Raw genomic sequence first — 20,139 nt, 5'->3', positions numbered from 1 at the left:
GCCGAATTGCTATAGGGACTCTAGTCCCTACCACAGTCCCCTGCCCTTCGGCGTGGAACCTGCATAATCAGTTAGCACGCCGGGCAGTCTCTGCTGAATTTTGCGAGAACTGGAAAAAAACCTCAGGTTCTTGCACCCAACCGGGGCCACTCAGCCGGGTGGGGCATTCTGAGCGTATTGACACTGGGAGGTGTGGGGGGTTCCTTGGCTGTTAGTGATCGGAATTATTTTATTTGCGGCCTTACCATCTTGGGAAATGAAACCTTGGGAGCCCTCGGGGCAATAACTAAGGAGTTGTCTCAGCTACGGTTGTTTGCAATGCAGAACCGGTATGCTCTTGACTATCTTCTGGCCCGTGAGGGTGGGGTATGCGCCATAGTACAGGGCAAGTGTATCATGGGTGTTCAGGACTTGACCGCTAACATTACTAAATTTATGGATCGCATACGGGATCACTTGGACGGGATGCAGGATCCTGACTCTTGGGGTAACTGGGGATTTGGAGGATGGAAGGACTGGTTGATAAATATGGCCATGTATCTAGTGGTAGCTATCGGCTGCATCTTTGTGGGCCTGGCCATCCTTAAATGTGTGATGGGTAGAATGCGGGGTGCACTAGATCAGATCACCGCCCCAATCACCGGAAAAAAAATTTAACTGTTAAAATCCATGAGGGTGAGGCAGATGAAGGGGGGCTAAGACAGGAATTGGAAATGCAGCGACGGATCTTTTTAGATGAGGAACCGTAGCTATAGATTGGATAGTTCGGTTATCATGGAATGATAAAAGGAGGGAATGACGAATGTGATATAAAATAGTTACTTTAGAGTTACTAGTTAATGTAATGTAGAAATAAGCCACTTTGATTCTTGCAGTTAGGGACAAAGGAATTTGAGACCGCATGGAAAAAGCAGGAAGAGGTGTGTCTATGAGAGTGATGCTGCATTGATAGGGGCCAGAGAAAGGGATTGGAAGTGAGCCAATCAGAATAGATCGAACAGGTCAGGAGGGACATAGGCTGACCTATGTCCGTCGAGTATGTGAAACTTGATACCATTTGAATTGATTTTGCAGAGATCCCTTTGTCTTTTAGTCAGTCGTTTTCTGGGATGTAAGAGGCTGGATGTCTTTTACGTTTCTGTAAGATGATTCAAGCTTGCAAGCTAAATAAATAACTTCTGTTTACGTGCGAATCCGTCTCAACTTTTATTGAGGCCAGACTGACAGAGAAAGAAATTTGGAGATCTACAGTGGGACATGGTGCCCCTGTCATTGGCGGGCAGGGTGCAGGCGGTTAAAATGGTGGTTCTTCCAAGGTTTCTTTTTGTGTTCCAGTGCCTCCCTGTACTGATTACAAAGACCTTTTTTAAAAAGGAGGACAAGAGTATTATGAGCTTTGTGTGGGCTGGAAAGACCCTAAGAGTAAAGAGGGGGTTCCTGCAGCGCAGTAGGGACAGAGGGGGACTGGCACTGCCGAGTCTAAGTGATTATTATTGGGCCGCCAACGTGTCAATGATATGTAAGTGGATGAGGGAAGGGGAAGGAGCGGCGTGGAAAAGACTGGAGATGGCGTCCTGTAGGGGAACTAGCCTAAAAGCACTGGCGACGGCGCCGTTGCCGTTCTCCCTGAAAAAATACACCACAAACCCAGTGGTGGTGGCAACTCTGAAAATTTGGGGGCAGTGGAGACGACATAAGGGAGTGACGGGTGCCTCAGTGTGGTCCCTGATAAGGAACAATCATAGGTTCGTCCCGGGAAGGATAGATGGGGGATTTAAATCTTGGCAGCGAGCAGGAATTGCGAAATTGAAGGACTTGTTCTTAGACGGGACGTTCGCGAGTCTGGGAGCACTGACAGAAAAATATGGGCTGCCACCTGGGAATGCATTTCGCTATATGCAAGTGAGGGCATTTGTGAGGCAGCAGGTGAGGGAATTTCCGCAGCTCCCGGCGTAAGAGATCCAGGACAGAGTGATTTCGGGGGCATGGGTGGGTGATGGCAGGGTGTCAGATATATATATATATAGGGAAATGAGAGACGAGGGGGAGACGATGGTGGAGGAGCTGAAGGGAAAATGGGAGGAGGAGCTGGGGGAATAGATTGAGGAGGGGCTGTGGGCAGATACCCTAAGTAGGGTAAACTCTTCGTCCTTGTGTGCCAGGCTCAGCCTGATACAATTCAAGGTTCTACACAGGGCGCATATGACTGGAGCAAGGCTGAGTAGATTTTTTGGAGTGGAGGATAGGTGCGGGAGATGCGCGGGAAGCCCGGCGAACCACACCCACATGTTCTGGTCATGTCCGGTATTGCATGGGTTCTGGGTGGGTGTGGCAAAAGTGATTTCTAAGGTGGTGGGGGTCCGGGTCGAACCAGGCTGGGGGTTGGCTATATTTGGGGTTGCAGATGAGCCGGGAGTGCAGGAGGCGAGAGAGGCCGATGTTTTGGTCTTTGCGTCCCTAGTAGCCCGGCGAAGGATTCTACTTATGTGGAAAGAAGCTAAACCCCTGGGTGTGGAGGCCTGGATAAACGACATGGCAGGGTTCATAAAATTGGAGCGGATAAAGTACGCACTAAGAGGTTCGGCTCAAGGGTTCACCAGGTGGTGGCAATCGTTCCTCGACTATCTCGCAGAGCGATAAGGGAAAATAGGAAAGGTAGCAGCAGCAGCCCAGGGGGGAGGGGGGGGGGGGACTCATTTGAGTCCTCAGGGGTTTTAGGTGTGTGTTTATATATTAGTTATTTATATTAGATTTTACAAAGTCACTATTTTAGTTACTATTTCTGTTGTTTCTTATTTTGTTGTTGGCAGTTGCCGTTAGTTAGCATATTATTTATTTAAAAAACGATCAATGTATATATTATTACAAAGTTGTAAAATGGGAAATTTTTGTTTTAGTTTGATCGAAAAACTTTAATAAAATATATCTTTAAAAAAAAGATGCCTCCCTAAAAATATATTATTATTATTGACAGGGCTTCACAATCTCACCAGTGGAGGCAACTTCTCAGAGCACTGGCATCCTGAGGCGGTGGCCAGCTTCGCCTCTTATTTTATTTACTTTATTTGTGGCCACAGGGCCTAACCCTGGTTACCACGCTCTTGGACAGGATTTTGTTATTTGGGGTATATTGCCCCCTTTATTCACCATTCTACCGCTCTCAAAAAGCCTCGGACGAGGCGCGCTATCACGGAGATGGAAAGATTCTTCTCCATCCTGATCGCTTTTTATGGCACCGCTAACCTGACAAGGGAGTCCATTAACATGGCAACTGTTCTGGAAAAGGTGGACAATGATACCTCTGAAGCCCTAGTTCAAATAAATGCAGAAATGGTAGCCATTGGTACCGTGGCACTGCAGAACCGAATGGCTCTGGACTATGTTCTTGCTGAAAAGGGTGGAACTTGTACCCCTGAGTGCTGCCCCTATGTCCCTGACAGCTCCGAGGAAATGACTAATTTAGCGGAGCACATCCAAAAGGAGATAAAGAAACTCAAAGCAGCAACCACCCAACACCCTGTGGAGTTGGGCAACTAGATAGTTGGGCTCTATGGGAACCTTGTTCGTTCAGAGCTTGATCTTTTCTTCCATTATCATTCTTGTGAACTGTGTTTTTATGCTTATTAAGTGTTGCTAAGATTATGCTCTCAAGACTACCGGTCATCCCCTTTTGCCTAATAAGCGTGCTTCCTATATTTAAAGGATTGTAACAGTTTATCGGCTTACCCATTCCGGTGTTGAAGGCTGTTACTAAACAAAGAGACCAAAGGCATCTGTGAATGTGTTCCTCTGCGATATTTCCCACTTGCTTGCCTTTATTGACTCATTCGCTTAAGAGTTTTTAAGAAGAATCAAAAGGGGGATTGTAGGGAAATATTAAAATACAAGTTTTGAAAATATAAAGTCAAATAAAGAATTAATTTGGCTGTAGTTGAAATACAAACTTGTATTGTTCCGAGTCAAGGTCAGATTATACATATACAGTTTGGTGGTGATAAAAGTGAAATGCTACACCAGCCTTTCAGGATCCAGACTGCAAATATGCACATCAGTGTGAGTGATGGTATGGAGCATCATTCAGAAGTCACATTCAAAACGTAATATTTTTCCATAAATTGAGTTGTCTTTTTGTTCAACTCTTTTGTTCAACAGAGCAACTATTATAAAAATGACAATGTCAAGAGATTCCAGTTACTCCATTAAATTCCCTTTGAAAATCTCTCCAGAGAAATTGTCTTTTAACACTACAAAAATAGTTCACAGCCTATATACCATATTAATAATTATGCAAGCAATGTGCATATCAAACCAAGACTTACATTTGATCTCTGATTGCGTCCTTTCTGCTCTTGTGTTCTTGTTATTGGAGCGAATGGTATGAGGAACAGCAGAGGGGAGCTACAAAATAGGAATGAGAAAATTATAATAGAAAAAATGTCAACTCTTTTGGCCTTTGCCTCCCTGGTAGCCCGGAGATGTATCTTATTGGAATGGAAGGACTCAAGGCCACTGAAACCGGGGTTGTGGATGAGTGACCTGGCAGAGTTCCTCAGGCTGGAGAAGATAAAGTTCGCCTTGAGAGGGTCTGTGGAGGGGTTTGCCCAGAGGTGACAGCCGTTAATCCTGGGGGGGCGGGGAAAAAAAAGAGGTTGGGGAGTGGGAGGCGGGATGGTGAGGGGTTAGGTATTTAGTTGGTTTGATTATTTGCAGCCCGATTGCCTTATTTTGTTTTTGTGTTTGTTGTGTAAATATATAAATGCCTCAATAAAATATTTTTCAAAAACAAAAGAGAAAAATGTCAACTCTTCTGTACATATAATTTCTCAGGTTGCTAGAACAATGTCAACAATGTGCCATTAGCCTGTTACACTGATTATGCAAAAGCATTCTTCATCAGAGGTCACTGATCTGTTTATCTTCATTAATACATCCTTTCCATTTGGATAAAGCACCAATTGAGTGCTGCTTACTGGTTTGTAATTAATGGTCTGAGATCTTCATTTAGTTGGCAGTAACATAAGTAAATGGTGACTGAGCAGTCAAACTGTCATTTCAAATTTGGGCATATAGTAAAACCTCATTTTGGCTTTATTAACTGCATTGGGTCCACCATTTGCATTTGGCTTGACACTGCACTCTGTCTGATGTATTTTACACTGTTGTCCTTCCTTCGATTTCATTTCTGATGTGGTGCCCTTGGTCTATTTCCCATGGTTCGCCCTTTTCAGTTAATCTAATAATAAACCTGAGTTTTTCCAACATTTTTTGTTTTAATTTCAGATTTCCAACATGTGCAGCATTTTGGTTTTAATCTGATAATTGTATTTGGTCTTTAATTTGAAGTGCGTGGTTGAAGATCAATGCAAAGTGTACAAGGGTAGAGCTGTGAAAAACAAATGATCATAACCATGGTATTTCTTACCTCGAGGTCATCATCATCTATTTCACTGAAATGGTGATTTTCAGGATTATTGACTTTGTCCAACAATTCTAATGCCAATGATCGGGACAAGACCGGCTGTGCTAAAAATGAATGCTGAAAAAGCAAAAACAAAAACATAATTACAAACGCTCAAAACTGGATATTGAATAAAGCTTGGTGTACATATAACTAACACATTTTGTAATCAAATGCCACTGTTGATTTAGACTTAACCGAGACTCGCATTCGCATGCGCACACGCACTGTCTGGACCACCCTGGTTAAACCAACTGGCCTACAAGTTGCTGAGTTTATTCTTGCACTCTTGGTAAAATTTGCACTTATTCAGTCCTCTGTCATTACCCTTGTAGCTAAGGAGGATTCACTTTCCTAATCATTCCAAAGTCAGAATCCTTCAGTGAGACCAAGCCAGATACTGTCTGTAAAATAAAGCAGCTTAATAATTTGGAACTCAAATGTATAAAGTAATAGTTGTAATCAAATCACACTATAATTCCACAACTAAGCCCACGGATAACGATAATGAAAAAATCCCTTTTAGGGAAATCATTTACATCTTTCAGGTCAGTTTTCTGATCCTAGTTGGCTCTGGGCTCATGGCGTGTGTGTTTCCTCTCACTTGACCAAGCTTCCACCCCAGATGGATTCAATGCCCCTAGAACCCCAGCAATAGAATCACAGAATTTCTACAGCGCAGAAGTAGGCCATTTGGCCCATCAAGTCTGCACCAACCCTCTGAAAGATCACCCCACCTCAGGCCCACTCCTTCGCCCCATCCCCGTACCTCATCCAACCTACACATCCTTGGACACTAAGGGGCAATTAAGCACAGCCGATCCACCTAATCTGCACTTTTTTTTTTGCAGTGTGGGAAGAAACCAGAGCATCTGGAGGACATCAGCGCAGACATGGGGAGAAAGTGCAAACTCCACAGTCAAGGCTGAAATTAAACCTGGGTTGCTGGCACTGAGGCAGCAGTGCTAACCACTGTGCTGCCATGCCGTCCGCAACATCCAATCTGTTCACTATTAATGTACTATGACAGGGATTTTCAAAGTGCGGGTCGCAGGCCTGGGTGTTTGCAGGGTTTCTCCGTTCCCGCGGTGGTCTCGATCATGGGAGAAGCGCCCAATGGCAGTTATCAACTTTTACATTGAAAATGGCAACTACTGCCGCCTTTTAAATGAAAATAAATTAGGCTGTGTGGAGTCTTTCAGCCAGAAGCGGCAGCAGAGAGCAGGTTACATGCCATGCACGTACACTTGATGTCAAGTCCCTCTCCATGTATGTGCTTTTGCCACTAAATCATAGCAGAGTTACTTCAATTTTCCAGCTGCTGGAAAGAGGACTGTGAAGATGGACAGTTTTAAAGTAAGAGACAGCCAGAGACTTAAATAGGCAGTGTACCTACTGGACAGGAGAATCTGCTGGATAGAGCTGCTCAGGAGAATCCAGGGCAGGACAGAGAAGTGCTAGCTCGATATAGAGCTCCAGTGCCTCTGGTTAACAGCCTTCAAAGACGAAACTTAACTCGGAAACAAAGCAGTATAAAGATGAATTATTGAAGTACGGTTTTGTCAATTGTGTCAATGCAAATAAGGATGTAAAGCCCATGCGTGTTATATTCAGAGGAGTACTGGCAAATCATAAAATTTACAGTGCAGAAGAAGGCCATGGTGGAGAAGTTTCAGATTTTGAAAGAGAATGGGTAGGTGAAAAATTCCTTTTGATGTCGAGACCCCAGAGGCAGTTATTAACTGACAGCTGACTCCCAAATTACAAGACTACGGTGCTGTAGCTGACCTGTGATACCACATTAAACAAAAAGCCCATTAAGCTGTCAGCATTCTGGAGTAGCATCTCCAAGGAGTATCCAGTGCTGAGTAAAACAAGTATTTTGTTGCTATTTCCCTTCAAGACGACCTCATGTTCGAGATGGGATCCGTTTTCATAAAGATGAAGACGGTACAAAGGAACTGGCTAAGTCTGCACATTGCCCTCTTCTCCTTTGAACCTGATTCATGCAAGATCATGAGGACCAAGTAAGCTCCCCTTTCAGAATTAAGGTAGCAACAAGCTCGGCCAGTTGGCAAAAGTGGGTCCCAGGGAAAACAGTTTGAAAAACACCATACTATGACTACGGTGTACATTATTCACAGGATGCATCGCAGCAACTCCCAAGGCTTTATCAACAACACCTCCTAAACCTGTGACTGTAAGCACTTAGAAGAACAGAGGTAGCAGGTGCATGGGATTATCACCTCCAAATTTTCTTCAAATTAACATACCATCCCAACATAAATACATAGAACAATAGAACATTACAGCGCAGTACAGGCCCTTTGGCCCTCGATGTTGCGACCTGTGAAACCACCTAAAGCCCATCTACACTATTCCATTATCATCCATATGTTTATCCAATGACCATTCAAATGCCCTTAACGTTGGCAAGTCCACTACTGTTGCAGGCAGGGCATTCCACGCCCTTACTACTCTCTGAGTAAAGAACCTACCTCTGACATCTGTCCTATATCTATCTCCCCTCAATTTAAAGCTATGTCCCCTCATGCTGGACATCACCATCCGAGGAAAAAGGCTCTCACTGTCCACCCAATCCAATCCTCTGATCAGCTGTACAGCTGCAACATGACCTCATGGCTCCAAAACTCAATCTCTCTACCAATAAAAGCTAACACACCGTATGCCTTCTTAACAACCCTATCAACCTGGGAGGCAGCTTTCAGGGATCCATGTACATGAACTGCTCATCCACACTACCAATAATCTTACCATTAGCCCAGTACTCTGTATTCCTGTTACTCCTTCCAAAGTGAATCACCTCACACTTTTCTGCATTAAACTCCATTTGCCACTTCTCTGCCCAGCTCTGCAGCTTATCCATGACCCTTTATAACCTGCAACATCCTTCCGCACTGTCCACCACTCCACCGACTTTAGTGTCATCTGCAAATTTACTCACCCATCCTTCTATGCCCTCCTCCAGGTCATTTATAAAAATAACAAACAGCAGTGGCCCCAAAACAAATCCTTGTAGTACACCACTAGTAACTGAACTCCAGGCTGAACATTTCCCATCAACCACCACCCTTTGTCTTCTTCCAGCTAGCCAATTTCTGATCCAAACCGCTAAATCACCCTCAATCCCATGCCTCCGCATTTTCTGCAATAGCCTACCGTGGGGAACCTTATCAAACGCTTTACTGAAATCCATATACACCACATCAACTGCTTCACCCTCGTCCACCTGTTTGGTCACCTTCTCAAAGAACTCAATAAGGTTTGTGAGGCACGACCTATCCTTCACAAAGCCGTGTTGACTACCTAATCAAATTATTCCTTTCCAGATGATTATACATCCTATCTCTTATAATCCTTTCCAAGACTTTGCCCACGACAGAAGTAAGACTCACTGGTCTATAGTTACCGGGGTTGTCTCTACTCCCCTTCTTGAACAAGGGGACAACGTTTGCTATCCTCCAGTCTTCTGGCACTATTCCTGTAGATAATGACGACATAAAGATCAAAGCCAAAGGCTCTGCAATCTCTTCCCTAGCTTCCCAGAGAATCCTAGGATAAATCCCATCCGGCCCAGGGGACTTATCTATTTTCACACTTTCCAGAATTGCTAACACCTCCTCCTTATGAAACTCAATCCCGTCTAGTCTAGCAGCCTGTATCTCAGTATACTCTCAATATACTCCTCAACAACATTGTCTTTTTCCTGTGTGAATACTGACGAAAAATATTCCTTTAGCACCTCTCCTATCTCCTCGGACTCCACGCACAACTTCCCACTGCTGTCCTTGACTGGCCCTACTCTTAACCTAGTCCTTCTTTTATTCCTGACATACTCATTGAAAGCTTTAGGGTTTTCCTTGATCCTACCTGCCAAGGACTTCTCGTATCCCCTCCTGGCTCTTCTTAGCTCAATCTTTAGGTCCTTCCTGGCTAACTTGTAACTCTCAAGCACCCTAACTGAACCTCCACGTCTCATCTTTACATAAGCCTCCTTCTTCCTCTTGACAAGTGATTCAACTACTTTAGTAAACCACGGTTCCCTCGCTCGACCACTTCCTCCCTGCCTGACAGGTACATACTTATCAAGGACACGTAGTAGCTGTTCCTTGAACAAGCTCTGCATTTCAATTGTGCCCATCCCCTGCAGTTTCCTTCCCCATCCTATGCATCCTAAGTCTTGCCTAATAGCATCATAATTGCCTTTCACCCAGCAATAACTCTTGCCCTGTGGTATATACCTATCCCTTTCCATCGCTAAAGTAAACGTAACCGAATTGTGGTCACTATCACCAAAGTGCTCACCTACCTCCAAATCTAATATTTGACCTGGTTCATTACCCAGTACCAAATCCAATGTGGCCTCGCCTCTTGTTGGCCTATCTACATACTGTGTCAGGAAACCCTCCTGCACACATTGGACAAAAACTGACCCATCCAAAGTACTCGAACTATAGCATTTCCAGTCAATATTTAGAAAGTTAAAGTTCCCCATAACAACTACCCTGTTACTTTTGCTCCTATCCAGAATCATCTTTGGAATCCTTCCCTCTACATCTCTGGAACTTTTCGGAGGCCTATAGAAAACTCCCAACAGGGTGACCTTTCCTTTCCTGTTTCTAACCTCAGCCCATACTACCTCAGTAGACAAGTCCTCATCAAACATTCTTTCTGCCACCGTAATACTGTCCTTGACTAACAATGCCACACCTCTCCCTCTTTTACCACCTTCCCTGAGCTTACTGAAACATCTAAACCCCGGAACCTGAAACAGCCATTCCTGTCCCTGCTCTATCCATGTCTCCGAAATGGCCACAGCATCGAAGTCCCAGGTACCAGCCCATGCTGCACGTTCACCCACCTTATTCCGGATGCTCCCGGCGTTGCAGTAGACACACTTCAAACCACCTTCCTGCCTGCCGGTACACTCCTGTGACCTTGAAACCTTACTCATGACCTCACTACTCTCAACCTCCTGTACACTGGAACTACAATTCAGGTTCCCATCCCCCTGCTGAATTAGTTTAAACCCTCCCGAAGAGCATTAGCAAATTTCCCCCTCCAGGATATTGGTACCCTTCTGGTTCAGGTGTAGACCATCCCGTTTGTAGAGATCCCACCAACCCCAGAATGAGCCCCAATTATCCAGGTATCTGAATTCCTCCCTCCGGCACCATTCCTGTAGCCACATGTTCAACTGTTCTCTCTCCCTATTCCTCGTCTCGCTAGCACGTGGCACGGGCAACAACCCAGAGATAATAACTCTTTGTTCTAGCTCTACGATTCCACCCTAGCCCCCTGAATATCTGCCTTATATCCTCATCCCTTTTCCTACCTATGTCGTTGGTGCCTATGTGGACCACAACTTGGGGCTGCTCCCCCTCCCCCTTCAGGATCCCGAGAACATGATCCGAGACACCACGGACCCTGGCACTTGCGAGGCAACACACCAACCGCGGGTCTCTCTCGTTCCCACAGAATCTCCTACCTGTCCCCCTAACTATGGAGTCCCCAATGACTAATGCTCTACTCCTCTCCCCCCTTCCCTTCTGAGCAACAGGGACAGACTCTGTGCCAGAGACCTGTACCCCATGGCTTACCCATGGTAAGTCACCCCCCCCCCCCCAAACTAGTATCCAAAGTGGTATACTTGTTACTAAGGGGAACGACCACAGGCTCCTCTCCCGCTTTAAATCTCCTGCTCCTCTCCCGCTTTTATATCTCAGACTCCTCTCCTGCGCTTTTAAATCTCCAGCTCCTCTCCCGCGCTTTTAACTCTCTGGCTCCTCTCCTGCTTTTTTTGTTCATCCTTATCTTTTTTGTAAATCACTGGGCCAAAATACTATAAACATCCTACCTGACAGCACTGTGCACAAACTTTTATTAACCGTGGTGGCTCATCACCACTGTTACAAATGTGTCACCTTTACATAAAAGCCTTTTTCAAAATGTAAATATGAACAGACAATATGGCACCTTTGTGACTATTCAAACCTCGTTAGACCCTTATCTCTACAGCTGGCTACAAAGAGTCATTAAAATATTTTTTTAATTCCTCAGGGATATCCACTGTATCCTCCTGAAACACCAAGAGGTAGAAATGGGCTTCAAAGGAGCACAGCATAATTAACGTCTTCACCAAGTGAAACAAGGACTCCTTGAAAATTAAAACAGCAGCCATTTGAACTGCATAAAAGAGGTATTAAGAAACCATCTTGATTGACAATGTCAGGGACAATAGCAGATCGGCACTCGCAACTGAAACAGCCAGGAACCACCAAGAAGAACCACCAAGGCAGCACGGTAGCATTGTGGATAGCACAATTGCTTCACAGCTCCAGGGTCCCAGGTTCGATTCCGGCTTGGGTCACTGTCTGTGCGGAGTCTGCACATCCTCCCCATGTGTGTATGGGTTTCCTCCGGGTGCTCCGGTTTCCTCCCAGAGTCCAAAGATGTGCAGGTTAGGTGGCTTGGCCATGATAAATTGCCCTTAGTGCCCAAAATTGCCCTTAGTGTTGGGTGGGGTTACTGGGTTATGGGGATAGGGTGGAGGTGTTGACCTTGGGTGGGGTGCTCTTTCCAAGGGCCGGTGCAGACTTGATGGGCCGAATGGCCTCCTTCTGCACTGTAAATTATAATTCTACGAAGAACTTCAACATCGGAGAGGCTTTCTCCCGATCACCAAGAATGTTCTGTTGAGGAGCCTATCTTCAAATGTGAAACAACAGAACTAATGAGGAACAAGGAACCTTCTTTCTCTCCCAAAACCTTCTTGACCTGCTAAGTCCACTTGAAAAAGACAAACACCAACTGGTCGGCTGTAGAAGCCATCGCAGCTGCTAAACCGATCCTCAAGTTTCGACCCATTTATTTTGGTACGGTAAAAAATCAAGCTATGGGCTTGCAGCAATATCTTTCTATTAGGTCCCATCTCTCACTTCCCTTATTCCATTTCCCCCAACATTACTTCTATGACTAACAATGAAATTTACTTACAGTCAGTAGCTTCTCTGCTGTTGGTCTCTTCTTTGGATTTTTTGTCAATGCTACTTTAAGAAAGGTGTGGAATGTTGTGCTCCTAAAATAAATGAACTTGGTGTCATACTAGTTTGTGAAAAGAAATCAACCATTTTCAATAATTTTGACAATATCAGTAACAATTGTCTGTGATGGTCTTCAATTATAACTGTGCTAATTGTTATTTTCATTAGTTAAATATGATAGGCAGGAAGAAATAAAAATGCTCGATGTACATAGTAATTGCAGATCTTTTATATTTTGAATGTTAATTTGCCAAACATAGTAATACTCTCATTGTCACCCTTGTAGGATATTAGGATTCCAAAATTTATACTTCTGAAAATCATTTCAGAAATTCCTCTGTGAAAAGGACCTGCATTTATAGGGTGTCTCTCAAAGCCTTAGGACATCCCACAGTATTTCATTCCCTCTGCATACATTCTCATCTTAAAAACAAAATCTGCTCTTCCATCCTTCCCACCAAAGTTATGAAGTTCACACTTCCCCACAAATACTCCACCTTCTTCCCCAATCACTAAACCGGTCTATTCGCACCCCTGTGCTTACTTTCCCATCTAGCTTTATATTATCAGCAAACCTGGATATTTCACATTGTTGAGGCCCCTGCATAAATCCTTACAGCATCCCACGTGCCACACTCTGCCATCCTAAAAATTATCCATGAATCCTACTCTCAGCTCTGTCCATTAACCGGTTTTCAATCCATGCCAGCCAATATTATTACTCCAAATCCCAAAGAATCATACAATCCCTAGTCTGAATGCCGCCATTTGGCCCGTCGAATCTGCACCGATCCTTGAAAAGAGTTATCTAGCCCCATGCCCCCACCCTACCCATCACCCAGTAATCCCACCTAACCTTTTGGACTAATCCACCTAACCTGCTCATCTTTGGACTGTGGAAGGAAACCGAAGCACCCGGAGGAAACCTACACAGACAAGGGGAGAAAGTGCATTCTCCACACAGAGACACCCAAGGCTACTCAGGTCCCTGGTGCTGTGAGGCAGCAGAGCTAACCACTATGCCACCATGGGCCCTAATTTTGCACAATCTCATGTAGCACCTTGTTGATTTTTAAAAAAAATTATTTCATGGGGTGTGGACATAACTGGCTCGGCCTGCATTTTTCCCATCTTCAACTGCCCTCATGAATGCCTTTTGAAATCAAGGCAAAGTGGATGGAAGAGGTGGGAGAGGGTGTGGAGGAGGGGTTCCGGTGTGACGTGCTCCGGGGGGCGAACGCCTCCACCTCGTATGCAAGGTAGGGGCTGATACAGCTGAAGGTGGTATATAGAGCGCACCTTACAAGGGCGAGGATGAGCCGGCTCTTTGAGGGGCTAGAAGAGGTGTGTGAACATTCCCCGGGGGCAGATGTTGTAGCCTTCGCCTCGTTGATCGTCCAAAGGCGGATCCTGTTCGGGTGGAGATCAACGTCTCCACCCTGTGCCCTGGCGTGACAGGGGGGCCTGCTGGAATTCTTAATGGTTGAAAGAGTCAAATTTGAATGGAGGGGGAAGGATGGAGGGGTTCTACAATTCATGGGCATTATACATTATGCACTTTCGAGAATTGGATCACATCGAACATTGGGGGGGGGGGAACAACTGTATGTGTTGATGGTGACTATGGGTGATTATTTTTTGTCATTTGTTTATGTTAACATGCGGGCTAATGTCTGGGGTTTGGTGGGAGGATGGGATCGCTGTTATTGATATGGGGATTGACATTACATTCGTTACTGATTATTGTTTATTGATGGTTGTAAATTTGGGAGAAAATGTGAAAAAGGAGAATAAAAAATATATATTTTTAAAAAGAATGCCTTTTGAAAATACAAATATTCTACATCCACTGGCTCCCCTTTATCTATCCTGCTAGTTACACCCTCAATAAATACAGACTTGTCAAACATGATTTCCCTTCCATCAAACCATATTGAGACAAGTGGAATTGTCGCAGAGATGCTAAGACAGTTGTATGCACAGCCAATTCGGATTCTCATTGTTGGTTACCATTTTCACATGGTTAGACAAGTCTCTTTGGTCACTGACTTCTACAGCAGTATTTATATCAGGTTTAGTTTTGATTCAGCTCTATTTGCTCCCAAATTAATAATCCAAATTCAGTGAAATGTCACGGAAGACATTTTGGAGTGGTTGCTTTGATGAATTCAGCACAGTTTCCTCTGCAGCACTGGAGTGTTGCTGTATTTAGCACAACCGCAGCTAGATTTTCAGCAATGACTACAAAGTAAGCAAGTGTTGAGCCAGAATAAACATTCACCATGTTTGTACAAGATACCTTGCTGCTCAATGCCAGCATAAAAGTTTCACAAAGTAAATAAAACAAAAATAGTTATTTTTTAAACAGAAAAAAAATCACGTCGAGTACAGGGTGTCTCATTTTATATGATAATAATCTTTATTGTCACAAGTAGGCTGACATTAACACTGCAATGAAGTTACTGTGAAAAGCCACTAGTCACCACATTCCGGCGCCTGTTCGGGTACACAGAGGGAGAATTTAGAAAGTCCAAATGACCTAACAGCGCATCTTTTGGGACTTGTGGGAGGAAACCAGAGCACCCGGATGAAATCCACGCAGACACAGGGAGCACATGCAGATTCTGCACAGACAGTGACCCAAGCGTCAATCGAACCTTGGACCCTGACGCTTTGAAGCAACATTGCTAACCACTATGCCTTTTTCTAACATGGGAGGGGATCATTGAAAGCATGAATGTTGAGAACTCCTGTTTTAGATGATAAACCTAAAACAGTATTAAAAAACTTCCAAGATATTTTGTAAGATCAAGGGGCAACAAGCTCAAACCAGTAAAAAGAATATTTAGAATTAATCTCCGGAGTTAATTCTCCAAATTGAATGATCGATAAATAATATGGACTCCTGAAGAAATTGGTGAAGGCTAAAACTCTGGAGCTCACTTATGAAACAAATTAGATGCTGCAATAGGGCTGTAGTGCGGCGACTACGGCATTTTCACAGTAACTTCATTGCAGTGTTAATGCGAGTCTACTTATGACATTAATAAAGGTTATTAATTATTACGGGCCAAAGCAGCCACTGCCTTCTTCATTGTATTTATTGTGTGAATTCAATTTAGATTAGTTGCAACTCACTCCTTGGCACGGATTTGCTGGCACAAAAGGGACATGTACTCACCATTTCACTTTGTCTTTCAGCTTAGGGGGTTGAAATCCACTCTTGCTCATCAAGAACAAAGCCCTATGAGTAGAAACATGAGTCACAATAATGTAATGCATTAAAAAAATCAAGGTGCAAAGTTGATAACCGAATGTTGCAATGTTTGACCACAGAATATATAAACAAAACAGGCCATTCAGCCCATCTGTCATATCCAACATTTATACATGAACTCCATCCCCCCCCCCCCCCTCCCATGTATTCCTCAATTTCCTCATCTCTCATGAATGCATCAAGCCTTCCTTAAGTACACAAATGTGATTTTCTTCAACACTATATGTGGCAGAGTTTCACATTCTCATCACTCTTTATTACATCTGTCTGTTGATGTATTTATGTTGTCTTTTCTGAAATTATCCATTAAGTGGAAACTGTTTCTTTACATGAACTCAGCTGAATTTGAACCACGTCTCTCAGGTCTTAGTCTATTTCTCAAGCAAAACAGTCCCAACCTGTTCAATCTGGTCAGATAGTTGCATCCTCTCAATTCTGACAACATCCTTTGTTCTTCTACATCAATTAGTTTCATTACTTTTGAAGGGATAAATGGCCTCCAAATGACCACTTCAATTTGCTATATTGAATTTTATTTGCCATTTATTGTCAGCAAGCATTTTGGTGTCACCATCTCTTATTAGCTACATCTCTCACTTAGGTATCTTCGACAAAGTTTGACCATACACCTTGTTGCTCTTTTTAGCCTTAGTTTATTAGCTCTGATTACGTCACCTTTGCTCACGAGTCGCCAGGTATCTTTCTGATACCGCCGCGTGGTTCAAGTTCAAGTTATGATTAATAAGTCAGCACACCGCTTAGTAAGATTGAAATCAACGGTCATTTATTATATACAACAAGTAATGTTTACATAATAATCCTACTATCTATATAATAAACCTATCACTACTGGCAAATACTTAACTTTAGGAAGAGCCCACCAGGTCAGGGAAACGAATGGCTTAACCAATCGGATCTGGCCCGCGGGATTCAAAAGGTTGCTACAGGTCGATGGCTAGGAGTCTTTATCAGATAGCAATCGCTGGACTCAAACTTACGGTTGCTGGTTGCTGTTCTTGCGGAGGTCTCGAGCAGGCGAAGGGAGAGAGAGAGCGATCTGAACTTGGCCCCTCACTTTATAGGGCCCAGGGGCTTCCCGCCTCCCGGGGCGGCCCTTGACCCCGAGTCCCAAGTGATTGGACCTGTTCCCAATCACTGGGGTCGATACGTCCAATTGCGCGGCGATTCCCCGATCGGGGGGTGGTCGTTCACCTGCCTTTGTTTCGGCCACTGCAGGCGCCGACAGGTCTGGCCCGGTATTCAATTGCTAATATGTTGCAATTGTTCCTGGGGATAGCTGATTACACTGCAGATGTCTGGGTGGATGGGCTGTTAATAGCCCTGAGTATCGATCTGGGCCAACTTCCCCAGAGCCGAATATGCTATTCTGTCTGCAGCTCTCCGTTTCCGTCTTGTTACCGGCTTTCCCCAGCAGCCTTTCCGGTTAGCCATTTTAAGTCGGGTTTTGGCCAAATTAATCGGGACGCAGCCATTTTACGTGGCTACATTCCCGCCTTGTGATCCTAACGCAAAGCGTGAAGGATCACATAAATTTTGTCCTCTTCGTCCCCTGACCCGGGGGGGGGGGGGGCACCTCCTACATGGCCACTACTCTGCCCCTAGCTATGCACAAAAAATTACCTAAACAATTCTTGAGGGCGCTATGTCAGGCAGGGGCATGTATCAAAAAATAAAACTGGGAACCTCTAATTTTACCTCAATACTCTACTCACTAAACATTGCATTATCCTATCTTCCTAAACATACAACAACAATCACAACTTTTAATATACTCTTTCCTGGCTTGGCAGTCAAGCTCAGGATCATATTTTTTTTTTTTGCAAACTGTTTGTACATTTCTTTATTTACAGTAATAATGCAAGTGAATACTCTTCATTCTTTATAGGTCGCGGGGGTCTGGGGTCTGGTCATAGCCGAATATCGGGGATCGGATCCGATATACCGGGGTTCGAGCGCGGTACGCTCTCCTTTTCCATTTGCGGAGGCGCATGGTCTGTACTGCACAGCAGAGTATGGCCAATGCTAACAGTGCCTCAATGACGTACGATAAGGAGTACCAAGTTATGAACTTGGCACACCAGGATAATGCAGCGTGGCTGGTGACTGGGCCCTCGGTACTGCGGGGCAGTGAAACATTAGTGGCAGGGGGGTTTGGAGTAATGGGGTCCGCGTTCCCGCGCAACCAAAAGTCAAAAAAAAATGTTGAGCACGATGACCAAAGTCCTCATGGTTGTCCTCTTTCTTTTCTTTTTCTGTGTTCGCTGGTTTTCTCCGGTCTTGGAGCTTCTGGAGTTCTGTAAGACAAGCATAGTATCTGTAACTACCTTGGTTTAATATCCGGTGTGTTAGTGTGTCTGTCCTTCGTGGGGCCAATTAAACCCTTATAATTGGTCACAATATGTGACTGCTCCCCCATTTTTTTTTTTTCAAAACAAATGTTAGGACACGGCACACTTCCCAATGGCGGACCAGTGCTAAGTTTAGCATCCAAATGTTCTAGGATGTAAATAGCATTTGGCAGCGACCCAAAGGTTGCCTAAATAAATAAAACTGTTTTTCAAAGGAAAAGGTCGAATGAGGTGCGTATGGGCCGCATCGGGTAAGATTTGGATGGAGTCCCCGGGTAGGACGGCTACCAATACCGTATGTCCCCTACCCGAGCGTTTTTGACCAACGGGGGGGGTCCCCAGGCAGGGCGGGTCTCACGCCGTTTCTCCACTGCCTGAGCAACCGACAAGAACGGACAAAAATGTAGTCATCATGGTGGGGTTGCTGTTCTGACTCTTCCGTCAAATCAGAAGAGCAGTTACGATCGGGTGTCTGAGGCAAGTCCTCAGAGGTATCAGCCGAATGGGCGTGTGGCGGTGGTGGGTGTCTGAGGCAAGTCCTCAGAGGTTTCAGCAGAATGGGCGTGTGGCCGCGGTGGGTGTGGTGGGAAAGTTAAAAAGTTCAGGTGAATGAATGTGTGGCGGTGAGAACATTCTCCCGTTGGACGAACAACATGATACAAACAACGGAAAACATTCTGCAGGTTCCATCAGGAAGGGCAACACTTTTCACCAAGTGTCCCCTCTAAATCATCATGTGGACACCTCAGTTCTCTTGTTGCGAACAGGGTCGCAAAGGGATTGCCGGCTTGGGAGTCAGACCCGAGGTCGTCACCTTCTCCCGGGTGCCAAACTCTGGAGTGAATTAGGGCGGAAAGGGCTGTGTGGTGTGAGTTGGGGTCGTCCTCGTCGTTGCGGACGAGTCTGCAGGAGTTGTCGCGGTGCCAATGAGTGGGGTCGAGTTGGGTGGGGACAAAGTCGGGGTCGTCCGTGTGGTTCGGTGGTGTGGTTTATTTAAGTAAGTGATGAGGAAGGGGTCACTGGAGTCGAAGTCGGAGTTGCTGGGTGTGGGACCAGGATAGTAGGGAGGTGTGCTGTGGCTGTCGTCAGAGTCACAGTCGCTGTCTGTGCTGCTGCAGTCTGTGGGCGTTCCGGGGCGGAGTGTAAAGTTAGTGGGTGGAGTCGGGGGCGCGTCCGTGTCTGGGCTGGACGTGGAAGGGGTGGGTGTGGTTATGTTGGCTGTGGGCGGGGTTTGGTCTGCTGCGTCAAGCATGACGTGGTGGGAGTGGTTTGACGGTGCTCCATAAACCTTTAGCTGGTTTATGTGAAACCATGCAGTCTTACCATCTTGGTATTTGATTTTATATACCGACGGGCTTATTTTATCCGTAATGGAGTACGGACCCAAGTATTTCGGAGACAGACATGTGCTGGGGTTATACACTGACAACATCACTTGTTGTCCTATATTGTACTCCGTAGCATGTACTGCCTTAGCAAAACAGGCCTTGCTCTGTTTTCTTTTAGTGCCCAGTTTAATAGCGGCTGCTAACTGAGCCGTTTTTACATTTGTAAGTAATTGTTCAACGGCTTTCTCATGGGTGAGGGCCGTAACTTCAGGGCTGGTCAGGTCTAAACCCAGCAAGTACTCTGTCCCTTTCATGGGGCGTCCGGTCATGACGATGTGTGGGGGGAAACCTGTGGAGGTGGAAACAGTGTTATGCAAAAACATCAGCGCAAAGGGGAGGACCGAATCCCAAGTGGTGTTGTTTTGCTGGACCATTTTTCTAAAGGTGGTTTTTAGGGTCCGATTCATGCGCTCCACTATACCACTCGACTGAGGGTGGTACGCAATGTGAAATTTTTGGGTTATGCCAAATATTGTGAGGACGTTCTGCATGACCCGTCCCGTAAAGTGAGAACCTTGGTCCGACTCAATACTGCGGGGGAGTCCCCATCTTGTAAAGATATGGTGGGTTAGGATTTTGGCGG

The 20,139-nt window shown here is 45.1% G+C and overlaps 1 protein-coding gene across 3 annotated transcripts in view; it reads right to left on the bottom strand.

The window, feature by feature from the left end:
- map4k5 (mitogen-activated protein kinase kinase kinase kinase 5) overlaps positions 1-20,139 on the bottom strand; it is a 309,224-nt gene that overhangs the window by 131,786 nt on the left and 157,299 nt on the right. For all 3 annotated transcript variants that reach the window (XM_072489787.1, XM_072489786.1, XM_072489788.1), the window contains 4 exons: positions 15,704-15,766; positions 12,476-12,557; positions 5,423-5,536; positions 4,320-4,398 (listed from right to left, as the gene is read on the bottom strand). In XM_072489787.1, the coding sequence (XP_072345888.1) occupies positions 4,320-4,398; positions 5,423-5,536; positions 12,476-12,557; positions 15,704-15,766 (338 nt within the window). The remainder of the gene's footprint in view (positions 1-4,319; positions 4,399-5,422; positions 5,537-12,475; positions 12,558-15,703; positions 15,767-20,139) is intronic.

This window comes from Scyliorhinus torazame, chromosome 2 (assembly GCF_047496885.1).
Source record: "Scyliorhinus torazame isolate Kashiwa2021f chromosome 2, sScyTor2.1, whole genome shotgun sequence".
Classification (NCBI taxonomy): Eukaryota; Metazoa; Chordata; class Chondrichthyes; order Carcharhiniformes; family Scyliorhinidae; genus Scyliorhinus; species Scyliorhinus torazame.
Note: the sequence above shows the minus strand (reverse complement) of the source record. Positions and strands in the feature narration are given on the sequence as shown.